This window comes from Felis catus, chromosome A3 (assembly GCF_018350175.1).
Source record: "Felis catus isolate Fca126 chromosome A3, F.catus_Fca126_mat1.0, whole genome shotgun sequence".
NCBI classification, from domain to species: Eukaryota; Metazoa; Chordata; class Mammalia; order Carnivora; family Felidae; genus Felis; species Felis catus.
Window position 1 is genome coordinate 29,628,968 of NC_058370.1, and position 26,184 is coordinate 29,655,151.

At 38.8% G+C, this 26,184-nt stretch overlaps 1 protein-coding gene across 3 annotated transcripts in view; it reads left to right on the forward strand.

The window, feature by feature from the left end:
- Positions 1 to 26,184, forward strand: part of PTPRA (protein tyrosine phosphatase receptor type A) — a 161,442-nt gene that overhangs the window by 19,417 nt on the left and 115,841 nt on the right. The window contains exon 2 of one of the 3 annotated variants that reach the window (XM_023251391.2): positions 26,096 to 26,173. The exons of 1 other annotated variant lie outside the window; for it this stretch is intronic. In XM_023251391.2, the coding sequence (XP_023107159.1) occupies positions 26,147 to 26,173 (27 nt within the window). In that variant the 5' untranslated portion in view covers positions 26,096 to 26,146. Of the gene's footprint in view, positions 1 to 26,089; positions 26,174 to 26,184 lie in introns of all 3 variants that reach the window. One more of the 3 variants, XM_023251390.2, reaches the window with a different exon arrangement.

The following is a 26,184-nucleotide window of genomic DNA, read 5'->3' on the forward strand; positions in this document are numbered from 1 at the left end:
AGAGAGAGGGAGACACAGAATCAGAAGCAGGCTCCAGGTTCTGAGCGCTCAGGACAGAGCCCGCCGTGGGGCTCAAACTCACAGACTGTGAGATCATGACCTGAGCTGTAGTTGGCCGCCCAACCAACTGAGCCACCCAGGCGCCCCTAGCTCAGACTATTTTCTAACTTCCATTGTGGTTTTCATCTTAAAAAAAAATTTTTTTTAATGTTTATTTTTTAAGAGAGAGACAGAATGCGAGCGGGGTGGGGGTGGTGCAGAGAGAGAGGGAGACACAGAATCGAAAGCAGGCTTCAGGCTCTGAACTGTTAGCACAGAGCCCGACATGGGGCTTGAACTCACAGACTGCGAGATCATGACCTGAGCCGAAGTCAGATGCTTAACCGATTGAGCCACCCAGGTGCCCCAAATTGTGGTTTTCATCTTTGATCCGTGGGTTATTTATAAGTATGCCTTTTAATTTTCAAACATGAGGTTTTTCTAGTCATTTTTTTGTCATGGCTTTATAGGTTAATTGCATTGTGGTTAAAGATGTGGCTTATATGATTTCAGTCCTTTGGAAATTGTTAATATTTATTTGCTATTTGGCCTAGTATATCCTTCACCCAGATTCCACATTGTTAATGTTAAATTGTTAATATTTTACCATAATTTCCTTATCTTTGTCACTTTATCCTTCTATTTATACAGGTTTTCGAATCATTTTGAGAAACGAGTTGTAGACATAATGCTCTATCACCTCTAAATCAGTGTGTAATACCTTTTTTTAAAAAAATTTTTTTAAATGTTTATTTTTGAGAGAGAAAGAGCGCGAGCTGGGGAATGGCAGAGAGAGAGGGAGGCACAGAATCTGAAGGAGGTTCCAGGTTTCGAGCTGTCAGCACAGAGCCCGACTCGGGGCTCAAACTCAAAAACCGTGAGATCATGACCTGAGCTGAAGTCAGATGCTTAACCAACTGAGCCACCCACACGCCCCTCCTTGTTTTTTTTTTTTTTTTAACGTTTACTTATTTTTGAGAGAGAATGTATGCGAGCAGGGGAAGGGCAGAGAGGGAGACAGAAAATCCCAAGCAGGTTCTGCACAGAGCTGATGCGATGGGGCTTGAACTCATGAACCACGAGACCATTATCTGAGACAAAGTCAGATGTTTAACTGACTTAGCCACCCAGGCACCCCAGTCAGTGTGTGTTTCCTAAAAAAAAGATTATCTACTATATAACCATAGCACACCCATTAAAATCAGGAAATAAATATTGATATAGTACTGCTATGTAATTCACAGACACCACTCAAATTTTCTCTGATCTCCCAATTACATTCTTTACAGCAGAACCAACCAACAAACAAACAAAACCCAAAAGAACAATAAAAAATCAGCTCCTCCCTCCAGAAACAAAAGCAGAAAAACCTTTTCCCATTCTCCTTGTAATTCTGATTCAGAGATCATTCACAACCATGATGTCTCTTCAGTCTCCCTCAATTTGGCATAGTTCCTCAGTCTTCATTTGTTTTCAATTATCTTGACAGTTTTGAAGAATAGGCCAGTTACTTTGTAAAATGTTCCTCAGTTTGGGTTAGTCTGATGTTTCCTCATAAATAGATTTAGGTTGTGCATTTTTGGCAGGAACACCACAGACATGATGTCGTGTTCTTTTCACTACATCATATCAGGAGGCACTGGCCAACTTGTCCCATTACTGGTTACGTAAAATTTTATCACTTGGCTAAGATGTTATCTGACAGGTTTCTATACTGTAAGTTAGTTGAAAAGTATTTTGCACTTGCTGGTAAGTAAACAATACACATTTTGTGGCATGATGCTTTGAGGCTATATAAATAGACCATTTCTCATCAAATTTTCACCTACTAGTTTTTGCATCCATTGATGATTTGTGCCTGAATCAGTTATTACTAAGTGGTTGCCAGATGGTGAATTTTTAAAATTTCATCATCCCTTCTGCATTCATAATTTGGCATTTCCCTGTAAAGAAAAGCTCTCTCCCTGTTTTTAAAAAATCATTTAAACATATCAGCATGGACTCCTAAATTCCTGTTTGATACATTTTGCATTTATTGTGATGCTTGAATTTTCTCTGATTTGGTCAGCGGGAACCCTTTCAAGCTGGCTCCTATGCCTTTTTCTCATGTCCTCATCATTCTTTGATCTCTTACTTTTTGGCACAAGGTTTTTATGCTCATCTTGTACTTTCACTGTCCCAATGCTAGGAGCACCCATGTCATGAAGGAACTCTGGTTTCTTTTGTTAGAGGATGTATTTATAAAACAAGATCCAGACACCAGATGTGTTGTTCCTTGTTACTGGGGTGTCACTGCTCTTAGGCTCTATTAGAGGTCAGAGGTAGGACATTGTTTTTAAATGTACCCAGGATTTAATTCATAAGTATGACTGAATGATGCCATGAAGAGGTCAGTGCCACTGAAGGAAGTTTACTCATAGTTCTCCAGAAGCAGGAGGCAGTACACCTTGCTATGCAGGGCCACATGGGGGAAGCAGGAGGCAGAAGGAGCAAGAAGAAAGCATGGGTGAGAGCCTTTATTGCTATAGTGTGGGAAGCTGTTGGAATGTTCCTTGTTAGGCAGGAAGTGAAACACAGATGTTGTAATTGTTGTTGGAGGGTTTGTAATATTTTTTACATATACATACATATGCGTATAAACATATATGAGCATCCATATCTGCCCAAGAATGTTGAAAGCCATGATTTCACTGTTATACCCTCACTGATTTCGTTCTAACACCACGGCATTTTTTCCCTAGTCTTTCCCCTTTTTGAATTTATTCCTCTTTTTCTGTCATTGAGAATCTGGCTCTCTGTCCTTTTTGCTCCATCCTCCTTAGGTAATAATCTCCTGACTATGAGGACCATCTCATTGGTTCCAGCCTCACTGAAAGTGCTGGCTGAGCACCCCATCTAGTTCCATGAGCCATTTTTATATACAGACAGTTCTCACTTCGTACTGTTCTCATGCATGAAGTTCTGTTAACGTGATTTTTAATTTTTTTTTTTTTTTAAGTAAGCTCTACACCCAACATGGGGCTTGAACCTACAACCTTGAGGTCAAGAGTCACAGGCTCCACCAACTAAGCCAGCCAGGTCCCCCTAACATGGTTTAATTAAACAAGACTAGTCCCCAAATAACGAGTAGCTGGAATAGCTTCTCCAAAAATTTTAAAATTTACTCAGACCCTGTAGTAGATTAATACTTCCCTAGACATCATTCAGTTGAAGGTAACTTTTTTGTTCTTTCTTTTTTTGGAAAATTACCATCTCTGTACTGCTCTCAGCTGAACTTTACACAGCTCTGCATTTCCCTCTGTCAGTTCCTCTTGGAATAGTGGGTGGGTAGCAGAAAAGAGGATATGTACAATAATGTATTTTTAGTTCTTTTGAACAGGGGTTGCTCCAGCCATTGCTATTGATGACAGGAAGTATATTTATAGCTTCAAGGAAGGAGGGCCCTGGTTTAAGAAAACCTGGGAGGCTGTACTTCATTTATTTATATTTCATTAGAGTTCATTTACACTTCATAGGAAGTTCTTGCCTTAGAAATGTAGTTGAAGTGAATGGACTTAGAAGTATAGGTATTTTCATAAGTATATGCAGTCTGCTCCTGAATTTGGAAAAATCTTCCATTTTGAAATTTCACAATTCGCAATGCCTAAAAAAACAAAGGGCACTACATGATGTGTGCAGAGAATTCAGGTGGTAGCATACAGTTGTATAGTAAGGAGATTGAAGGGGTACTAAATATTGTCCCCACTAAATATTATTCATGAAGTTCTTATTGGTACAGCTTCTGTGATTTTTCTTTCAGAGATTGAAATCAAATACTGAGATTTTTCTTTCAGAGACTGAAGTCAAATATTGTATATGCATCATAAGATAGTTTCATATGACTATCATAAGATAGTCACAAGTAAAATCATTTTGGAGTTTTCCAGTATGCATCACATAACTTTCTCACAGGTTTGATTGGGACAGGACTTTTGCCCATGACTGTCATGTGCAATGGGCACATTAAACACAAGTTAAATTATTCTGAAGCGTTTTCTCTTTTTCCTACTCCCTTTCTTAATTGAGGGAAGCAAAGAGCTGGTTTCCAAGGATACATCTCCTCTCTTATGCTTGTCTCAGATTGACGCAGTCATGGAAACCAGGCAGTAAACTCATTCTTGGCAGCTACTAGCACTGGTCTGATCTTTTCTTTTAAAAGCATGAGATTCTTTAGTAGTACATTTTGAGAAGGTTGATGCCAAATGATTCCAGGTCATCTCAAAGGGGTTGGGAATTTTGTTGAAGAGCTTAAAGCGATTCAGTTAAATATTAACAGGTTTCTAAACAAAACTGCAGTGATTTACCTGAAGATTTTTATGTCTAGTTTAACTGGAAGGATTAAAATTACAGAATTATTGATGTTTTTTAATAGTCCTTTTTTAGGATATTTTAAAACATTCCTAATTTCAGGATTTTATTTTTTGTTTTTAACCTTATGAATTCAAAATACTAAGAGTTGTATAGCTATATTTTATTTAACACAATGAAGGTTTTCATCTGTTTTACTTGAAAAATAAAATAAAATCTACTGATGAAGTGCAAAAGGAAATAATGGCTCTTTAAAATATTTTTTGGATTCTGAAGCTGACTGCTGTGGTTCAAATCCCATCTCTGCTATTTATTAGCTATATAACACAGGACAATTTACTTAACCTCTCTGTGCCTTAGTTTTCTTATCCGTGAAATGGGGGATAATAACCTCCACTTCATAGGGTTGTGTTGTCATAAGGAGATAATGAGCTAAGTTATGTCACATGCCTAACTCATAGGGAGCACTCAACAGATTTGACTGTTCCATTTATACACAAGGAATAAGGCTGAATAATAAATTCAGAGAAGGTTTGTACTGAATTCATTTGTGAAAGACTTAAAAGAAGGAAGGCATTTTTGACATATGTATTATTTTTTAGGTAACAAGGGTGGTGGAGGATTTAGGAATCTCATCCCTACTGCAAATGGATAAACCATCTGTTTTCAGATCCCTTTTAAAGATTTAGTATTGGGTTTACACAATTTAGCAAGATATTTGTGGGTTTGACAAACATTGATTGCTTGATTGCTACATGATACGTAGGTGCTGGAATTTCAAAGGTGAATGAGACACATCCTCTTCCTTAGAGAGCTTCCTGTTTTGGAGGGGTGTAGTTGGAGAAGGGTGAAGAAGTGAGATGACCTATTACAAAACTTAATTCTTTATATATTGTGTTAAGTCCTACACTAATAGACTTTTAAATTTTAAAAAATGATATGGGGATAGGAGAGAGCACAAATTAATTTAAGAAATATGAAGACTAATATGAGGAAACTATAAAGCCTTACTGAAGGATTTTTAAAGATACAAATTCAATATGTATGCTATGTTCCTGAATGTGAAAGACTTAAATATTATAGATACCGTATAGATGTCAGTGCTCTCCAAATTATTCAGCAGATTTAATGCATATTGTTTTGTAAGCCCAGTGGGATAAACCTTTTTTTTTTTAATTTTTTAAAAAGTTTATGTATTATTTTGGGAGAGAAATAGTGTGCGCAATCAGGGGAGGGGCAGAGAGAGAGAGGTGGGGGAGAGATAGGATCCCAAGCAGGCCCTGTGCTGTCAGCACAGAGCCCAATGAGGGGCTTGAACCCACGAACTGTGAGATCATGACCTGAGCCAAAATCAAGAGTCAGATGCTCAACTGACCAAGCCACCTAGGCGCCCCTGGGGTAAACCTTTTGAAAGCTTGACAGATTGTATGGTATGGTTCATTTGGAAGAATAAATTCAGTAGTTGAGAAAATTTTGAAAATTTTTGAAAAGAACAATAATCGGAGAGCTGTAGAAATGGGGAAGGTATGTGACACTTGACTCTGTGGATAGTAGAATATATCACAGAGTTAAAGGTATTTAAGACAGGGAGTACTTGGCTGGCTCAGTCAGTAGAGCATGCAACTCTTGATCTTGGGGTTGTAAGTTTGAGCCCCATGTTGGGTGTAGAGATTACTTAAAAAATAAAATATTGGGGCGCCTGGGTGGCTCAGGCAGTTAAGCATGTGACTCTTGATTTGGGCACATGTTGTCATCTCATGGTTCATGAGGTGGAGCCCATGTCGGATTCTGCACTGACAGTGCAGAACCTGGTTGGGATTCTCTCTCTCTCTCTCTCTCTCTCTCTCTCTCTCTCTCTCTCTCTCTCTCTCTTTCTCTCTCTCTCTCTCAAAAATAAATACATAGGGACCCCAGGGTGGCTCAGTCAGTTAAGCATCTGACTCTTGGTTTCGGCTCAGGTCCTGATCTCACAGTTCTCAAGTTCGAGCCCCACATTGGGCTCTCCAGTGACAATGCAGAGCCTGCTTAGGATTCTCTCTCTCTTCCTCTCTCTCAAAATAAATAAATAAACTTGGAAATAAATAAGCATTACAAATTTTTTTAATAAAATCTTAAAAAAAAAGATATTTAAGACAGTTTGACATTTGTGTTAGAATAGACAAGCATGTAGAGCAGAGTAGTAATTTCAGAAACAGACAAGGATATGTGTGGGAATTTAGAATATAATAAAAGTAGCATTTAAAAATCAGGGAGAGGGGCGCCTGGGTGGCTCAGTCGGTTAAGCAGCCGACTTCGGCTCAGGTCATGATCTCACTGTCCGTGAGTTCAAGCCCCGCGTCAGGCTCTGTGCTGACAGCTCAGAGCCTGAAGCCTGTTTCAGATTCTGTGTCTCCCTCTCTCTGACCCTCCCCTGTTCGTGCTCTGTCTCCCCCTGTCTCAAAAATAAAATAAAAAAAAAATAATAAAAATCAGGGAGAAAAGGCCCACATGTCCATCTATGGATGAATGGATAAAGACGATGTGGTATATATATACAATGGAGTATTACTCGGCAATCAAAAAGAATGAAATCTTGCCATTTGCCACTATATGGATGGAACTGGAGGGTGTTATGCTAAGTGAAATTAGTCAGAGAAAGACACAAGTCATATGGCTTCACTCATATGAGGACTTCAAGAGACAAAACAGATGAACATAAGGAAAGGAAAACAAAAATAATATAAAAACAGGGAGGGGGACGAAACAGAAGAGACTCATAAATCTGGAGAACAAACAGGGTTAATGGAGGGGTTGTGGGAGGGGGATGGGCTAAATGGGTAAGGGGCACTAAGGAATCTACTCCTGAAATCATTGTTGCACTATATGCCAACTAATTTGGATGTAAACTAAAAAAAAAAAAAAAAGGAGAAAAGAATGGACTATTCAATAAATGGTCCTGCAAAAGTGGGCTGTTTGGGAACAAAAATATGTAAAGACCACTAAATTAGACTGTGTTCAAATAATCACCAGATTATAGAAGATACTTATGTGAATTACTGAACTAACCACATTCTTCATCTTTTCTCTGGAATGTACTGAATGATTCTTTAAAAAAAATTTTTTTTTTTACATTTATTTTTGAGAGACAGAGCACAAGTGGGGGAGGGGCAGAGAGAGAATGAGACACAGAATCTGAAGCAGGCTCCAGGCTCTAAGCTGTCAGCACAGAGCCCAGTGCAGGGCTTGACCTCACAAACCGTGACATCATGACCTGAGCCGAAGTCGGCCAGGTGCCCCTGTACGGAATGATTCTTAAACTGAACACTCATGGTTGGTGTAATAAACTACTCTGGTATACCTTGCCTTTTACAATCACAAATTGAATTTTATACTTTCAAGGGTCAGTATGTTCCAAACCTGCTTATGCCAGTTTTACTTACTATAATTTTATAACCTAATTATTATATAAATGTGAGTATAATGAAATATGAGTATAAAGGTAGTTGTTTTTAAGAAAGTTAAGTTGAAGATCTTGAAAGGATTAGATAAGTCCCTTTCCCCCCGAATTACTATCTTCTTTTTAAGTTTATTTATTTGCTCTGTAGTAATCTCTACACCCAACGTGAGGCTTGAGCTCATGACCCCAAGATCAAGAGTTGCATGCCCAGGGCGCCTGGGAGGTTAAGTTAGTTGAGTGTCTGACTCTTGATTTCAGCTTAGGTCACAATCCCAGGGTTGTGGGACTGAGCCCCACATTGGGCTCCGCGCCGAGCTTGAATCCTGCTTGGGATTCTCTCTCTCTCTGTCTCCTTCTCCCCCCACCCCCTCCTTCTGTGCCTCTGCCCCCTCCCCCTTTCATGCTTGATCTCGTGCATTCTCTCTCTCTCTCTCTCAAATAAAAAAAAAGTTTTATGCTCTTCTGACTGAGCCAGCCCTCTCCCCACCCTGCCCAAATTACTATCTTATTGGTTGTGGGCACATTTTAGAAGATTAGAAAAAAAAATCATAAAAATCTTGTTAAAGATTCTATGCTCAATTGTCTCACAGTTGTTTGAATACTTGTTCCATTTTATTTTATTTTATTTTATTTTATTTTATTTTATTTTATTTTATTTTATTTTATTTTATTTTATTTTATTTTATTTTATTTTATTTTATTTTATTATATTATTGTATTTTAAAGTGTATTTATTTTGAGAGAGAGAGAGTACTCATGAGCAGGGGAAGGGCAAAGAGAGAGGGAGAGAGAGAGAATCCCAAGCAGGCTCCACACTGTTGGTGAGGAGTCCGATGTAGGGTTCAAACACATGAACTGTGGTATCACGGCATGAGCTGAAACCTAGAGTTGGATGCTTAACTGAGTGAGCTACCCAGGTGCCTCTTGTTCCATTTTATTATTTTTTTTAATGTTTATTTATTTTTTTGAGAGAGACAGAGCTTGAGCAGGGGAGGGGCAGAAAGAGAGGGAGACACACAATCTGAAGAGGCTCCAGGCTCTGAGCCATCAGCACAGAGCCTGATGCAAGGCTCGAACTCACAAACTGCGAGATCATGACCTGAGCTGAAGTTGGATGCTTAACCAACTGAGCCACCCAGGTGCCCCGCCTTGTTCCATTTTAAAGAAATTGAAATTTAAAATCATGGGTATATATTCTCGATATGATACATGTAAGAAAGAACATGTGAAACATAAATTATCCATACTCACAGAGGCCTTGGCTTTCTACCAGGGTATTGGCAGATGAATGAATGTATGTATATTTGTTTTAAGTAAAAATCAAATATTTAAGTTACATATGTATATATATTTTTTGTTACCTGATCTACTGCTTTTTTGTGTGTAACCAACCAGCCCCAATCCCTATTTGTGTTGGGTAAAAGTTTTTACCTGTCCCTTCAGGAAACAGAGGAGATGCTTTTATATGCTTAGGCTAAAGAAAACCTTTCTCAAAAGCAGGGGTCATCAAATATTTTCTGTAAAGAGCCAAAGAGTAAATATTTTAGGCTTTGTGGTCCAATAAGCAAAATCAAGGCTATTCAAGGTACTTTAAAAAACACATTTCCACAAATTTCTTATTGATGAAATTAAAATATAATAATTATTGAGTACAACTTTTTGTAACAATAGGTATATTAATGAGAAAAAGGGAATTCTTTTTTAAGGTGATACATTCACTTAATTGGAGTTCAGAGTTACTGTTTCCTATCAAAATTGATTTCAAATGTTAATGATGGTCTGTAATAAGATTTTACATATTTCATCTTTGAAAATGTCTTTACATAGATATGTAGCCAAATATCGGTATCAGCCCACAAGCATATGATTTCAGTTGAGCATATTAATCACTTGTGAAGTATTTATAAAATTATATTATTCTTTTAATATTTGCCTTTTAGCATATCGTTAAATAGCAGATTAATTACTTCCAATTAAGGGTTAGATGGAAGCTCCATAATTTCACTGTTAAGTAGACTTTGAAATATGGAAATTTCTTTGCACTTTCATTGAAGTCCTAAAACTGCTTCTGGAGCTGTAGTTGTTTTGTTTTGTTTTGTTTTGTTTTGTTTTGTTTTGTTTTGTTTTGTTTTGGTTTGGAACTGTAGTTTTGAGCTAAGAAAATCTGTCCTCTGAAAATTTGTTTGGGGGGTGCTTGGGTGACTCAGTTCATTAAGCATCCAACTGTGCCTTAGGTCCTGATCTCACAGTTCGTTGCTTTGGACCCTGAGTCGGGCTCTGTGCTGGCAGTACAGAGCCTGCTTAGGATTCTCTTTCTCTCCCAGTCTCTGACCCTCCCTTCCCTTCTCAAGAAAAAAAGAAAAAAAAAAAACTTAAAAAAAATTGTTTTGGAATGTAGATCTCACTTCTTATTTTAAATTTAACAGCATGAGAAGTGTATAAAGCAACTTGACATTGCTTATGATTCAGATATTAATTTTTATCTCAATGACTTGATTGTAGTTTGACTTTCACATATAAGTGTTGTTCTGCCCTGGTAATGTTAGATTGAATTTATTTAATTCTTTTTTTAAAGTTTATTTATTTTGAGAGTGACAGAGAAGGCGTGAATAGGGGAGGCAGGGAGAGAGGGAAACAGAATCCCAAGTAGGCTCCACACTGTTAGTGTAGAGCCCCAGAAACTGTGAGATCATGACCTGAGCAGAAATCAAGCGCCAGACACCCAACTGACTGAGCCTCCCAGGCACCCCCAGGGTTACTTTATTAAATATTGTAAATCTGCAGCAAAAGCAAAGTTTCAGAGCCATTCATTATTTGATAATCTGAAAGAGGTCTATTGTTCTGAAAATTTTCATTCTCAACCCAGAGCTTAAAAGATTAAAATTCACAGGGGCGCCTGGGTGGCTCAGTCAGTTAAGCATCTGACTCTTGACTTCAGTTCAGGTCATGATCTTGAGCTAGTGAGTTCAAGCCCTGCATCAGACTCTGTGCTGACGGGTCTGAGCCTGCTTGGGATTCTGTCTCCCTCTCTCTCTGCCCCTCCCCTGTTTGCGCTCTCTCTCAAAATAAATAAACTTAAAAAAAAAAAAGATTAAAAATCACCAAATTTTACTACAGCAAAGTCCCTGAACTGCTCTGTGGTCAGGCAAGTCAGATTATTCAGCTTTTATTTCTGGCAATAATTAAGACCATGACAGTGAGTGAAGTTCACCATCAGCACTGTTGGCTCAATAACACATGATAAATTTAAATATTTTTCAGAGTACCTGCTGATGAAGAATATATTGAATAACTGCCTTGCATCTTAAACTTTGCAAATTATCCAACTGAGCTTTTTTCTACTCCACATTACTCTTATCAGTGGTAACACATTTTAGCAGATTGCAATTCAAATTGTACTGAATTAGTATTTTCTCAATTTCTGGCCTGTAGTTGTTTAACAGACTATTCATGGAAGCCAATTTTTCATTCACTTAATTTTTTTTAAGATTTCTTTTTTTTAGTAATAATCTCTATACCCAAAGTGGGTCTTGAACTCAGAACCCTGAGATCAAGACTCACATGCTCCACAGACTGAGCCAGCCAGCTTAAACTTCATCCAGCTTAAACTTGGCATTGACTCCTTGAATAAACAACTGAGCAGTATTGGTAACATCTGTCCACTCATTGAGAAACAGGGACTTTACATGAACTCATTTGCCTTTTCTTTTTTTTTTAAGTTTATTTATTTTGAGAGAGAGAGAGCATGTGCACGAGCAGGGGAGGGGCAGAGAGAGAGAGAGGGAGAGAGAGAATCCCAAGCAGGCCCTACACTGTCAGTGTGGAACCTGACACAGGGCTCAATCTCGTGAAGCATGAGATCATGACTTGAGCTGAGATCAAGAGTTGGATGCTTAACAGACTGAGCCACTTAGGTCCCCCTCATTTGCTTTATTTATTTAGTTAGTTACGTAGTTAATTTAGTTTATTTATTTGTTTTAAGAGACAAAGAGAGAGAGCACACAAGCAAGAGAGGGGCAGAGAGAGAGGGAAAGAGAATCCCAAGCAAGCTCCACACTGTCAGCGTGGAGCCCGATGTGGAGCTTGAACTCACAAACTGTGAGATCGTGACCTGAGCTGAAAAACCAAGAGTCCGACGCTTACCCCGCTGAGCCACCCAGGTGGCCCACATTTGCCTTCTTAAAATGATTAATCTTAACTCCCTTTATCCTCAACTTTTGGAGTAACTGGTCTTTTTGAAAAGCTAGTAGTCTTAAGTTTATTTTCTCTGAATATCCTTCTTCAGTGCCTAGAACTGAGCATGGCTTAAGCAACTCACCATTGACTAATAAATTACTTCCTTTTCTTGGCTAATAGATCAGCCTTGGATTTTTCAGATCATGGCTTTTCCTGTGAATTAGAAATATTGGGTGACTACTTAGTGTGCTAATGTTGGTGTATATTGAATTTTTTTTAGCACAGCTGTAGTGTCATTGCATAATAAACACAGTGCTTCCTCGTGTGACTTAATAGCAAGGTAATCCACACTCTCCATCCACTTTGCTTAAAAGCATGACATTATCAAAAAAAAAAAAAAAAAAGCATGACATTATCCAAAAAAAAAAAAAAAGCATGACATTATCTACTTTCTCTTCTTGTTTTGATACGATGACTATGCACTGGTAGCACAAAGAAATAAGCTATCACAGTGCAGTATGTCAGTATGCGCATGTGGCAGTCAAGATGCTGCTGAGTTATATAGCTTCCTCGCTGATTTCCTCAGTGTGATTTCCACTCTGTGGTGCACTGAGCAGCAGTGCACAGCTCTGTGAGCACCACATACACAGGTAGCCATTCAATTTTGCCACTGTAGTGTTGAAGGCATCCGTAGGCAACATGTCAATGAGTGAATGCAGTTATGTTTGATGTTGTTTATGGATACTGGAGTTTGAATTTCAATATAATTTTCACATCATGAAATACTATTTTGATTTTTTTCAACCATTAAAAAGTGGGGCGCCTAGGTGGCTCAGTCAGTTGGGCGTCTGACTCCGGCTCAGGTCATGATCTCACCCTGCGTGGGTTTGAGCCCCGTGCCAGGCTGTGTGCTGACAGCTCGGAGCCTGGAGCCTGCTTCGGATTCTGTGTCTCCCTCTCTCTCTGCCCTTCCCTATTCACACTCTGTCTCTCTGTGTCTCTCAAAAATAAATAAACATTAAAAAAATATATTTTTTAAAGTATAAAATCATTCTTAGCTTGCAAGCCTCACTAAAACAGATGGTTTGTTCTACTCCATTCTGCATACAGCATTATACCAAGGCCAAAATCAAGAAGGAAAAAATTGACTAAAATTTGATTGCATAAAAAGATAATATAGGGGCGCCTGGGTGGCGCAGTCGGTTAAGCGTCCGACTTCAGCCAGGTCACAATCTCGTGGTCCGTGAGTTCGAGCCCCGCGTCAGGCTCTGGGCTGATGGCTCAGAGCCTGGAGCCTGTTTCCGATTCTGTGTCTCCCTCTCTCTCTGCCCCTCCCCTGTTCATGCTCTGTCTCTCTCTGTCCCAAAAATAAATAAAAAACGTTGAAAAAAAATTAAAAAAAAAAAGATAATATAAACAAAACTAAAAGATAAACTACAGATTGGGGAAATGTATTTTTTTTTAAGTTTATTTATTTTGAGAGAGAGAGTGAGCAAGCATGAACGAGGGAGAGGCAGAGAGAGGGAGAGAGACTGAATCCCAAGCAGGCTTCATGTTGTCAGCAGCACAGAGCCCAGCATGGGCTTGAACTCACAAACCCTGAGATCATGACCTGAGCAGAAACCAAGAGTCAGATGCTTAACCGACTGAGCCACCCAGGGACCCCAGCAGAAGCATATTTGTAACCCTATGTCAGGAAAAGATTGATGTCACCTAGTATTAAGGAGTCCCTGCAGATAAGAAACAGACCAAAACACTATTAGAAAAATAGGCAAAGAGTGTAAAAAGTTCACCAAATAAAATCTATGTCAGTGATTATATCAACTGTTGATCAGGTACTGAACTGGGAAGGGCAAAAGAAAACATGGGAGACTTTCACTTTACACTTCATACACTTTAGTATTGTTTGAGATTTTTTTTTTAAGCTGCTCTTTTAAAAATTTTCCTTTTATTTTTATTTTTGTAAGTAAGCTATATGCCCAATGTGGGGCTTGAACTCACAACCCCGAACTCTACCAACTGAGACATCCAGGTGCCCCATTGTTTGAGATTTTTACAGCAATTAGATACTACATTTATCAGTATTTTTGTAAATAGCCCAAAAATTTTCTCATAAAATTTTTCAACTGTTGCTTGGTTTTCTGGTCCCTAAATTTTGTTTTCCTGCATGGAGATTTAAAAAAAAAAAAGGGTGTGTTCTTTCTCTTTCCTGCCTCTGCTCTGCTATATGTGTGGCTCTGGTTTAGAAGACAGCATGTGGAGCTTAGGCCCCATCAGATTTCCCCACCCTAGTCCAGCTTTTATATGTTCTTGAGTGTGTTACTGGGCCAACATAATGGGTACTGCCTGCATTAATGCCATGTTGACTTGGAAATCTAGGGCTTGATTTTTCAAATGAAGATGGAAATTTGTTCTATTATGCATCTTCTAAATAATATTGACATTAGGGATTTTGAATTGCTTTTTAATTTTATTTTTGTTTTAAATAGTTTTTTTTTTTTTAAGTTTATTTATTTTGAAAGAGACAGAGTAAGAGTAGGGAAGTGGCCCAGAAAGAGGGAAAGAATCCCAAGCAGGCTCTGCCCTATCAGCACAGAGCCCGACTTGGGGCTTGAACTTAGGAGCTGTGATACCATGACCTGAACTGAAACCGAGGGTCGGACGTTTAACAGACTGAGCCACCCAGGGGCCCCTAAATAGTTACTAATAGAACTAAGAGGGATGGAGGGATTCTTCTAAATCAACTCTTAAAAACTTATCTTTGGTAGAATTCTTGATTTTCCTAGATTTGTTAAATGTTTCTAAAGATGTTTGGCATAGGTATTAACTTCATGGGCCTATTGTAAACAAGCCCGTTTTTTTTTCTTCTTCCAAGTTCTGAATTAAGTCAGTCAAGAACAATAACAGAACCTCCTCATAGGTGGGTGACTGCTATTGCATTCCCTCAAGGCATTCGGTTACCAAGGTGAATCACAAGGAGAAGACTTTTACTTTGCATTTTCTTTTCAAATCAAGAGTTGTGGAATTTGATGTGCTTGAAGCATGCAGTTTTCTTTTCCTGTGGTCTATGTAGATGATGTCATTAAACTAGATTTTGGCTTTTATTATTTAAAAAATATATATTTATTTGAGAGAGCTGCCGGGGGAGGGGCACAGAGAGAGGGAGAATCCCAAGCAAGCTCCATGCTGCCAGCACAGAACCCGATATGGAGCTCAAACCCACAAACCATGAGATCATGACCTGAGCCAAACCAAGGGTCAACCACTCAACCGACTGAGCCGCCCATGTGCCCCTAGATTTTGGCTTTTTTGGCTTTTAGATCTTGGTTTAAAATACTAGAATGATTGGCTAAGTGATGATTATATTTCATGTGGAATTGAAATAAGCTGATCTGATCAGGAGGAACCTTACCCTGAGCATGGCAAGAAATGAACTTGTAATAGTAGTTAACATACAGTGTACCAGCTATACATAGCGAAAGATGAGTATGAGAGAAAGTAAAAGTAAAGTGTAAATTACAAGTTTGGGAGAAAGTGACTTTGTGATCTAACTTTGTGAGAGCCAAAATTGGGAATACTGGGTGGACATGTACATGTCCCTAGATTTTAGAAAGATATACTTCAAAAAGTTGACAAGATAGGAGTATGAATCAGTAGGAGTTGTATACTAAAAGGAAGGGCAGTTTAAAGACAAACAAAAAAAACTGCCCTTAAACCAAAGATAGATAAGTGATTACTTCTGATAGATATTCAGACTTGATTAAGAAATTAGAAGACGGGCCGCCTGGGTGCCTCAGTCCGTTAAGCATCCACCTTCAGCTCAGGTCATGATCTCATCATTTGTGAATTCGAGCCGGCATCAGCTCTCTACTGTCAGTGCAGAGCCTGCTTCGGACCTTCCTTCTCCCTCTCTGCCCCTCCCTTTCCGCCCGGCCTATCTCTCTCTCTCTCTCTCTCTCTCTCTCTCTCTCTCTCTCTCTCTCTCTCTCTCTCTTTCTCACACACACACACACACACACACAAATAAGTAAACAAACAAAAAAAGACATTAGAAGATAGGGAATTTTGAAAAATACAGGCAGTCTGTCAGCAAGTTTAGAAAAAGTAAAGTAAGTTGTCTTAAAATTTAATTAGTATTAAAACTAATTTTTTAATGAAAAAGCCCTTTAACCTTTTATGGCTTTTATTGCTATTCTCTAGACCTGCATTTCCAATATGATAGTCATCAGCCATATGTGCTATTGTATTGGGCAGCATGTATGTAGAACATTTCCATCACAGAAATTTCTATTTGGAAATGCTGTGAAAATGAGATATATTATTAGAAAAGCTTATAAAAAGGATAATAGTGTACTTTTCTATCTAGAAATTTTACTGAAGAACTATGTTTTTATAATCCTGAGACATTGGTGTGTGCTTCTTTGTTGTTAATATGTGCATTTTGTTTTTTATTTTGAAATAATGTTAAGTTTACAGATAAGTTGCAGAAATAGTACAAAGAGCCTTTTCCCTCTCTGAGCTATTTGAGAGTAAGTTGCTCACTTGATGCTCCGTCAGCCTTGAATACTTTAGTGTGTGTTTCCTACAAATGGGGACGTTCTCCCATATAACCACAATACATCCATTAAAATCCAGAGCTTAACAGTGATACAGTAGTACCAGCTAATCCCCAGGTCCCATTCAGGTTTTACCAGTTGTCCCAATAAGAACCTGTAGAGCAAAAGGATCCAGTTCAGAAACACATACTACATTTTGTTATCTTGCCTTTGACTTGATTATCATGATATTTTTGAGGAGTGTAGGCTAATTATTTTGAGTATTTCTCAGTTTGGGCATGATGTTTCATCATGGTTAGATTCAGAATATGCATTTTGTCAGGAATACCACATAAATGGTGCTGTAGTTTTACTCTGTTCTGTCAGAGGTACACAATTTCCATGTGCCTTGTTTCTTATGATGTTAATCGTGATCACTTGATTAAAATAGGGTCTCTTGGTTTTCTCTGCTGTAAATTTACCTATTTTTTCCTTTGTAGTCAGTAAGTACTTTATGAGGAGGAAGCACTTTGAGACCATGTAAATATCTCATTTCCTATCTCCCTTCTCAAACTTTACCCTACTAGTTTGAGTTTCATTGATATTTCTTGGCTGGATTATTGCTGCAGCAGTTGCCAAATGATGATTTTTCTACTTTTATCATTTCCGTAACATTCATCCAGTGACATATCATAAGGAAAATCCTTTTCTCCCTGTTTGTTTATTAATTTATATTAATATGTATTTATGCATTTCTGTTTTATTCAGTGAATTATTATCTATTAATATGTTACTTTGATGCTGAATTTGTCTCATATTTGGCTAGTGGATGCCCCTGGTTTCAACCTGGCTCTTGTATCCTTTTGACATATTCTATCATTCTTTGATTACTTCCCTTCCTGACTTTCTGGCACAAGATGTTCCAGTCTCTTCCTGTACTTTTCCTGCCCCAGCCCAGTCATTTCACCAATGAGTCCTGGTTCCTTTTATTGGAGAATGTATTTAGAAACCAGGCCTGGATGGTAGGTGTATGATTGTTCTACTGGGGAATTGCTGCCCCTAGGCCCTGTCAGTGGACAGAACTGGGTAATATATGCGTGTATATACATACACAAACATGTGTATCCTTACACATGCATCCATCTTTGTGTGTGTGTGTGTGCATGTGTGCATACACACGCACATTAGACAAGCTTTGTTCAATCATATATTATAGTGCTGCTGGCTAGGAGTTTAGTATTACTGAATCAACAGTGAGGAGCACTTGGGTGGCTCAGTCAGTTGAGCGTCTGATTCAGCTGAGCATCTCAGCTCAGGTCTTGATCTCAGGGTTGTGATTTCCAGCCCTGCACTGGGCTCTGCGCTGGGTGTGGAGCCTACTTAAAAAACAACGGCAACAACAAAAGATATATCCAGGAAAAAGAAGAGCATATTTGCTGATCTGTACATGAGGTCACTCTAGAAAGTATTAAGGTAAACACCTGTAGTGCTTGGTGAATCTATGGAAAAGAAGGTAAATTTGTGGATTTGTGAGATCACAAACATAAATATTGCACAGTGCACAGTGTTGTCTACTGTGAGCATCATAAGTGTTTTTGTGATGAGGAGGTATCTGGTTTTGTTAAATGCTTTTCCTGCTTTGAGATGATGTGTTTTGCTTCTTTATTAAGATTGGCATATAACACCAATACATAGACTTTTAAATAGTGGTTAGCTTCTGTTTTATCTCATCTTTTGCATTGTATGTTGGGTTTATTATGAATGACTGTTTGGCAAGATTGTATTGCAGGAATGTCTTCAGTATATCAAACATTAATGAGAGTATCTTTTAAAATTGGGGCAACTGGGTGGCTCAGTTGGTTAAGCATCTGACTTCAGCTCAGATCATGATTTCACAGTTCATGGGTTCGAGCACCGTGTCAGGCTCTGTGCTGACAGCTCAGAGCCTGGAGCCTGCTTTGGATTCTGTGTTTCCCTCTCCCGCTGCCCCTCCCCTGCTCTCTCTCTGCCTCTTTCAAAAATGAATAAACATTAAAAAATAAAATCAACTTTGTTGAGGGACACCTGGATGATTTAGTCGGTTGAGCATCTGACTCTTGGTTTCAGCTCAGGTCATGATCTCTCAGTTTGTGAGTTTGAGCCCTGTATGGGGCTCTGTGCTGGCAATGCAGAGCCTGCTTGAGATTCTCTCTCTCTCTCTCTGTCTGCTTCCTCCCCCCACTCATGCCATCTCTCAAAATAAATAAAATTTTTTTTAAAAAAAGAGAAGGTTTTGGTTTCTATTCAATGATCTCTAAAGTTTTTTTTAAAAATCAACTTTATTGGGGCTCTTGGGTGGCGCAGTCGGTTAAGCGTCTGACTTCAGCCAGGTCACGATCTCGCGGTCCGTGAGTTCGAGCCCCGCGTCAGGCTCTGGGCTGATGGCTCAGAGCCTGGAGCCTGTTTCCGATTCTGTGTCTCCCTCTCTCTCTCTGCCCCTCCCCCGTTCATGCTCTGTCTCTCTCTGTCCCAAAAATAAATAAACGTTGAAAAAAAAAATTAAAAAAAAATAAAAATCAACTTTATTGAGGTATAATCAATCTTCTTACAATAAAACATACCATTTTTCTTATACAGTTGAATGAGTTTTTGCCAAATTTATCTACCTAAGTGATTGTCACCATGGTGAAGATACCTAACATTTCTTTAACATCCACAATTTTCCTTGTGCCCATCACAGTTATTCCTCTCCATACCCTTCTTGGGCCCGAGGCAATTAGGGATCTGTTCTCTCACTATAGATTAGATTTCTTTTCTAGAGTGTTGTAAAACTAGAATCACGTAGTATGTACTCTTTTGTCTGGATTCTTTCACTGAACATGATGGGGTTTTTTGGTTTTTTGGTTTTACTTTTATTTGCATTTATTTTATGCATAATTTACTTCTGGGCCATAAGTTTTTGTTTCTTTAGTTTCTTCTGGGATATCTTTTTCTTCTTTGTTACCTCCTCTCCTGGTTTAGGAACAACCTGCTCTTTTCCAGTAAGGATCATCTTACTGTGGCAGGGAGCAATCACATATGGGTTAATCCAACCATGAGCCCTGTGATTCTATGCCACATCTTGGGGACTTTGTTCACCTGGATGTACTCTGTGACCAGAAAATCTACATCGAAACCCTTAAGTTCAGCATTACTGTCACCATTTTTAACATGTGTAGTAAAAATTCAGCACTCTTTTTTTGCCACCGACCCTGTATCCAGCCCCACTGTTTGGCCCGGGCACACCTACCAACTCTACCTACCAACTGCTTCTGCAAAGTGACATCCTTCAGATACTTGTTGGCTTTTCACAGATGCGTACCCTTGATGGCCTGAGCCATCATGTGTGTTCGTAAAGTGAACATGAAGATTTGAACCTCTTGATTTACATCATTTTGCGGGGTATTCTGGGTCAAGCGAATAGCAAACCATTTTCAGAAATCACCTCAGGCCTGCTTAGGGGAAGAGTGAGCATAATGTTTCTGACATTCATTCATGTTGTTAGGTATATTAGTAGTCATTTCCCTTTTTTCTTTTTTCTGAGTGGTATTCCATTATGTGAATATACTGTATTTTCCATATGTTAATAAGCACTTAGGTTTTTTTAGTTTGATTGCCTCATGAATAAAGCTACTAGGGGTTTGCCTGGGTAGCTCAGTTGGTTAAGCATTTGACTTTGGCTTAAGTCATGATCTCATGGTTTGTGAATTTGAGCCCCATATCGAGTTCTGAGCTGACAATGTGGAGCCTGCTTGGGATTCTCTTTCTCTCTCGCCCTCTCCCTCTGCCCCTCCCTCACTCGTGTGCTAGCTCTCAAAACAAATAAATAAACTTTAAAAAAAAGCTACTGGAAACATGTGTTCAAATCTTTATTTTATTTTTCAAGTTTATTCATTCTTGAGACACAGAGAGACAGCATGAGCGGGGGAGGGGCAGAGAGAGGGGGAGACACAGAATCTGAAGCAGGCTCCAGGCTCTGAGCTGTCAGCACAGAGCCTGATGCAGAGCTTGAACCATGAACTGTGAGATCTTGACCTGAGCTGAAGTCAGAGGCTTAACCAACTGAGCCTCCCAGGTGTCCCATATAGTTTTACACTTTATATTCTCATCAGTACTGTGTTGGAGTTTCATTTCTTCCACCTCCTCACCAATATTTGGCATTGTCAGCCTTTTACTTTTTAGCCATTATGGGTTTGTGGTGGTGTCTCATTATGGTTCTATTTGCATTTTCCTAGTGACTAATGGTGTTTCCCTGTGATGGGTGTCTGTTTATGTCCTTACTGGCCAATTGTGTATTTGCTTTTATGAAGTGTCATTTTAAATCCTTTGCCCATTGTTGGATTATTTGGTAGTAAGTAATATCTTATGCTTGAGTTGTAAGGGTTCTTTATATATTCTGGATATAGCCACTAATTATATATACGTATTACAGATGTTCTCTCTTAGCCTGTGGCTTGGGTTTTTTTTTTTTTTAATACTTTTTAAAGAATTTTATTATTTACAAAATAATTTTATTATATGGGGCGCCTAGATGGCTCAGTCGGTTAAGCATCCAACTTCAGCTCAGGTCATGATCTTGCAGTCTGAGTTCGAGCCCTGGTCAGGCTCTGTGCTGACAGCTCAGAGTCTGGAGCCTGCTTCAGATTCTGTGTCTCCCTCTCTCCCCCTCCCCCACTCACATTCTGTCTCTCAAAAATGAATAAATGTTAAAAAAATAAAAATAATTTTATTATTTAAGTATTTATTTAAGTAATCTCTACACCCAGTGTGGGGCTTGAACTCATGACCCCAAGGTCAAGAGTTGGATGCTACCCCTACTGAACCTGCCAGACACCCTTGGTTTTTTGTTTTTTAATGGGGTTTACCAAAGTGTTAGAAATTTGTAATTTTGATGAAGTGCAAATTATTGCCTTTTTTTTTTTTCGTGTTTTTTTGTATCCAATCTAAGAAGTCTATCTGTAGTAGGCAGAATTCTAAGAAGACCTTAGGGACCTTAGCAACCTGCACTCTTGTATTATTTCCTTCCTGTGGGTGTGGGCAAGATCAGTGAATATGATGGGATTTTACTCCAGTGATTATGTTACATTACGTGGCAAAAGGGATATTAAAGATGTAATTAAGGTATTAATCAGTTGACTTTGAGTCAGCTAAAGGGAGGTTATACAGATAGGCCTGTCCAATCACATGAACCTTTAAAATCTGGGTCTAGAAAGAAGTCAAAAGACTTGAAACATGAGAATTCAATAAGAGGGAGATTTTTCACTGCTGGCTTTTAAGATGGAGAGAGGTCTCTATGGCAAAGATTGCAGATGCCCTCTAGCAGCTGAGAATGGCTCCTGGGTGAGAAGTAGCAAAGAAAGAAGGATCTTAGTCCTACAACTGCATGGAGCTGAATTCTGCCACGACTGTGTGAACTTCAAAGAGGAGCATTAGATGAGAACAGCCTGGTAGATATCTTGAGTTTATCTTTGTGAGATCCTTAGCAGAAGTTCCAGCCATGCTGTAGTTGGACTTCTGACCTCTAATTTTGTGGTAATTTGTTACTTAGTAATACAAAATTAATACACTGTCTCAAGATTGTGAAGTTTTGTCTTATGTGTTCTTATGCTTTAGCTGTTACATTTAGGTCTGGATCTAATATCCTTTCAAGTTAATGTTTGTGTATGGCATGAGAATCCAGTGCAAAAGTTCATTTTTCCCTGTCTGTGTATCCAATTATTCTGGCCCTATTTGTGGAAAAGATTGTTCTGCCCCATTGAATTATCTTGTCATCTTTGTAGAAAATCAGCTGGTCATATATTTGTTATTCTATTTCTGAACTCTCTAGCCTATTCTCTTGATTTCTATGTCTGTTTGCATACCCATAGGATAGTGTCTTATTCCTTGCCAGGTAGTCTCCTGACTTTTTTTTCTTTGTCAAAATTGGTTTGTCTATTTTAAGATCTTTAGATTTTCATGTAAGTTTTAGAATCAGCTTGTCAGTTTTTATGAAAAAACCTGAGAATTTGATTGGGATTCCATTGAATCTGTAGTTTCGTTTGGGATGAATTGACATTTTAACAACATCAAGTCTTTTGGTCCACGAACACATTATATCTCTCCACTTATTTAAGTCTTCTGTAAGTTCAGCAGTGTTTCGTAGTTTTCAGAGTACAGGTCTTGCACATCTTTTGTTAATATTTACCCCTAAATAATTTGTGTTTTAAAAATCCTATTGTAAATGGTACTTTAAGAAGTTTAAATTTTCAGCTCCTGCTGATATATAAAGATACAATTGAGGATGAAGTCTTGGGGTGGGGGGAGGTTTGTGGAGTCTAGAGCCGACACCCAAGAAAGAATTCTTGAAGACGTCTTTGGTGCAAAAAGGTGATTTTATTAAAGCATGGGGACAGGACCCATGGGCAGGAAGAGCTGCACTGAGGTTGTGGCAGGTAGCTCATTATATACCCTCAGGTTGGGAGGGGGTCAGGGATAGAGTAAGTCTCTAAGGAATTTTGGAAGCAAGGTTTCCAGGACCTTGAGGGGCTAGCTGTTGCTAGGGAAATGCCATTTATTACCATTTAATAAAACCTCAGTCATGAGACCCTTCAGATGTATGTTGGGGCATAAGCTTGGAGTATGATTGCTAGCATATATCTTGGGGCAGTTGAGATAAAGGAAGTAGACTTACAGGATCCTCGAGGTTGGGATAATGTTAAGCTTAAGTTCTCTTTTGCCCCTAGCGAAGTGTCCTCATCCAGACAACTGAGCTCCTAGAGGGAGGTCACTTTGCCGGTTTCAAGGACTTGTCAATGGGCTGTAGGCAGTAAGGGAATTTAATTTGCCTTAGTTTCCCACATTACCATGGCAAGCACTTAAACCCCTTTCCTTTGTTCTTGGGTAGCCAAGAGTGTCTGAGGAACATCACACATATTCCACCTGGTGAGTGGGGGGTGTGTGCCAGCCTGTATTTTGCCCTCAGCTTGTTCCACGCTCCCTCATCAATTGTTTATTATGTATATGGTTTTTATAAAGTTTTTTTTTAAGGTTTTATTATCCATATTTGAGAGGGAGACAGAGCGTGAGCAGGGGAGGGGCAGAGAGAGACAGAGAGAGGGAGACACAGAATTCGACAGCTTATTTGTCTAAGCTGTCAGCACAAAGCCCAACGCGGTGTTCAAACCCACAAACCGTGAGATCATGACCTGAGCCGAAGTCAGACGTTCAACCTACTGAGCCACCCAGGCACCCCTGCATCTGTTTATTTTATGTTGACTTTATATTCCGCTACCTTGATAAACTTATTGTTTCTACTAACTCTTGTAGACTCCTTAAGGTTTTCTATCTATAAGATCATGTTCTCTATAAATACAGTTTTATTACTTCTTTTCCAATATAGATACCTTTTTATTTATTTTTCTTACTTTGTTGCATTGGCTAGGACCCTCCAATATAATGTTGAATAAAAGTGATAAAAGTAGGTATTCTTGCCTTGTTTCTGAGCTTAGGGGGGAAGCATTCAATATTTCACCATTAAATGTGGCATTAGCTTTAAGTTTTCCGGAGACAGCTTCTATCAGGTTGACAAAGCTTTCTTATAATTCCCAGTTTTCTAAAAGAAGTTTGTTGGGATGGTTTGGATTACAGGGAGAAAGCATAAAGTGGTCTTGCTTTTTGAACTAAGATATTTCTCCCAACTTTCTTTTTATCAACATTGTTTTGGCTATTCTGCATTCTTTGCATTTCTATGTAAATTTTATAATCAGCTTTACAACTTTTAGCTCTGCAGTTATTTTTCTAGGTCAGGGTATGTTTATTTCTCTCTGCAGCATTTTGCATAGATTCTTCAGATATATTTTCAGGTTTATTAATTTTCTCTTCAGCTGTGTCTTCTCTAGTGGTTTACTTGTCTATAAAATTTTAGATTTCAATGGCTATTTTTATTCTGTAAGTGCCATTTAGTTGTTCTGTTTTCGTATCTTCTTTTTAGAGTGTTTATGCTTTTGTTACGGTTTTGATGCTTTTACGTTATTATTTTTTAATTTTTTTAATGTTCATTTGTTTTTGAGAGAGAGAGAGTGTGAGTGAGGGAGGGGCAGAGAGAGAGGGAAACACAGAATCTGAAGCAGGCTCCAGGCTCCAAGCTGTCAGCACAGACAGAGCCTGATGCGGGGCTCAAAGTCATGAACTCAACTGTGAGATCATGACCTGAGCCGAAGTCAGACATTTAACCGACTGAGCCACCCAGGAGCCCCTAGATTTGTTTTTTAAGTTTATATATTTTGAGAGAGGGTGAGCATTAGTGGGGGAGGGGCAGAGAGAGAGAGAGAGAGAGAGAGAGAGAGAGAGAGATTGAGGATTCCTAGGCAGGCTCTTCACTGCCAGTGCAGAGCCTGACATGGGGCTTGAACTCAAGAACCATGAGATCATGACCTGAGCCAAACCAAGAATTGAACACTTAACCAGCTGAGCCAGCCAGGTGCCCCACAACTCTAGCTTTTGGTTCATACTTTGTTTCATGCCACTGGCAGTTTTGTTTACTTTCTTGAGAACTTAGCTAAGCTTCTCAAAATATGTTAGCATTTATCCAGTTACTATAATAACTGAAGAGTTTTAGTACATTTTCTAGATTGCTGTATTGTGAAATAAAATAGATGACTCTGTGCTTTAAAGATTGAGTTTAATATACAGAAATATTGGGTGTCAGCCAAACCTAAAACTACTTTTTACATATTCATTTATTAATTTCTATTTTTAAATGGCAGCTCCTCTTTAAAAAAGAGATCAGGAGCCTGATTTTGCCATCTACTTCCTGAGGAAGCAAAAAGGCTGAAACTTGGTGAATAGCAAGACCATTGGTTGCTATAGTAAGCATGAGACTTCCTGGCAGTGACTCTATTAACAGTAGGAAATGAAATCATGGCAGTGTCCCTTTAATTTGCCACAAGGTTTTGTTTTCCATCTTTGGAGTAGGAAGTTCTGCTATATCAAGGAATTGGCTCTTCCAATTGATTTTATTCAGTCAGACAGTGATTAGAAAGTCTCACTGTGTACATTGACCAACAAGAGTATACATAGATCTAGGGTTCTGAAAAGAACTGAGGCTGGAGATAGATGGAGAAAAAAGGATGAGATCCAGAAAAGTGGATGGAGAAGTGGTTCTCAGCCCTGGCTGCACATTGGAATTACCTGGGGTACTTAAAAACAGACAGACAAACAAACAAAACCCAAACAAAACAATCAAAAAGTATTTTCAGTCATTGCCAGATGTTCCCTAGAAGGACAGTGCAGTAGAAAAGTCGTAGTTTGGGGATAAGGGAGGAATGCTCCTGCCTTCCCTGGAAGGACCTGATTTCTCATTGAATTCAGTTCTCATGAGCTCTTCAGTAATCTGAACTGTTTAAGATGGAGCTTTGTTCTGTGGCTCCTGCAGGGTTCAACGCAGCTCTACAAGACACCTTGTTAGAGTGTATTCCTCTCCCTGGGAACAATGCAGGGGTTTAAATAGGACTGTTTTGTCTTTCTAAAGGTGTTTTTTTTTTTTTTTTTCCTTTGCTAGTTGCAGGTGGCACACCAAAAAAACAAAAAGGTATTTATGGAATTCCAATGAGTGGTGATGGATGATGCAGTTCAAGTAACTAAGGTAAGAGAAAT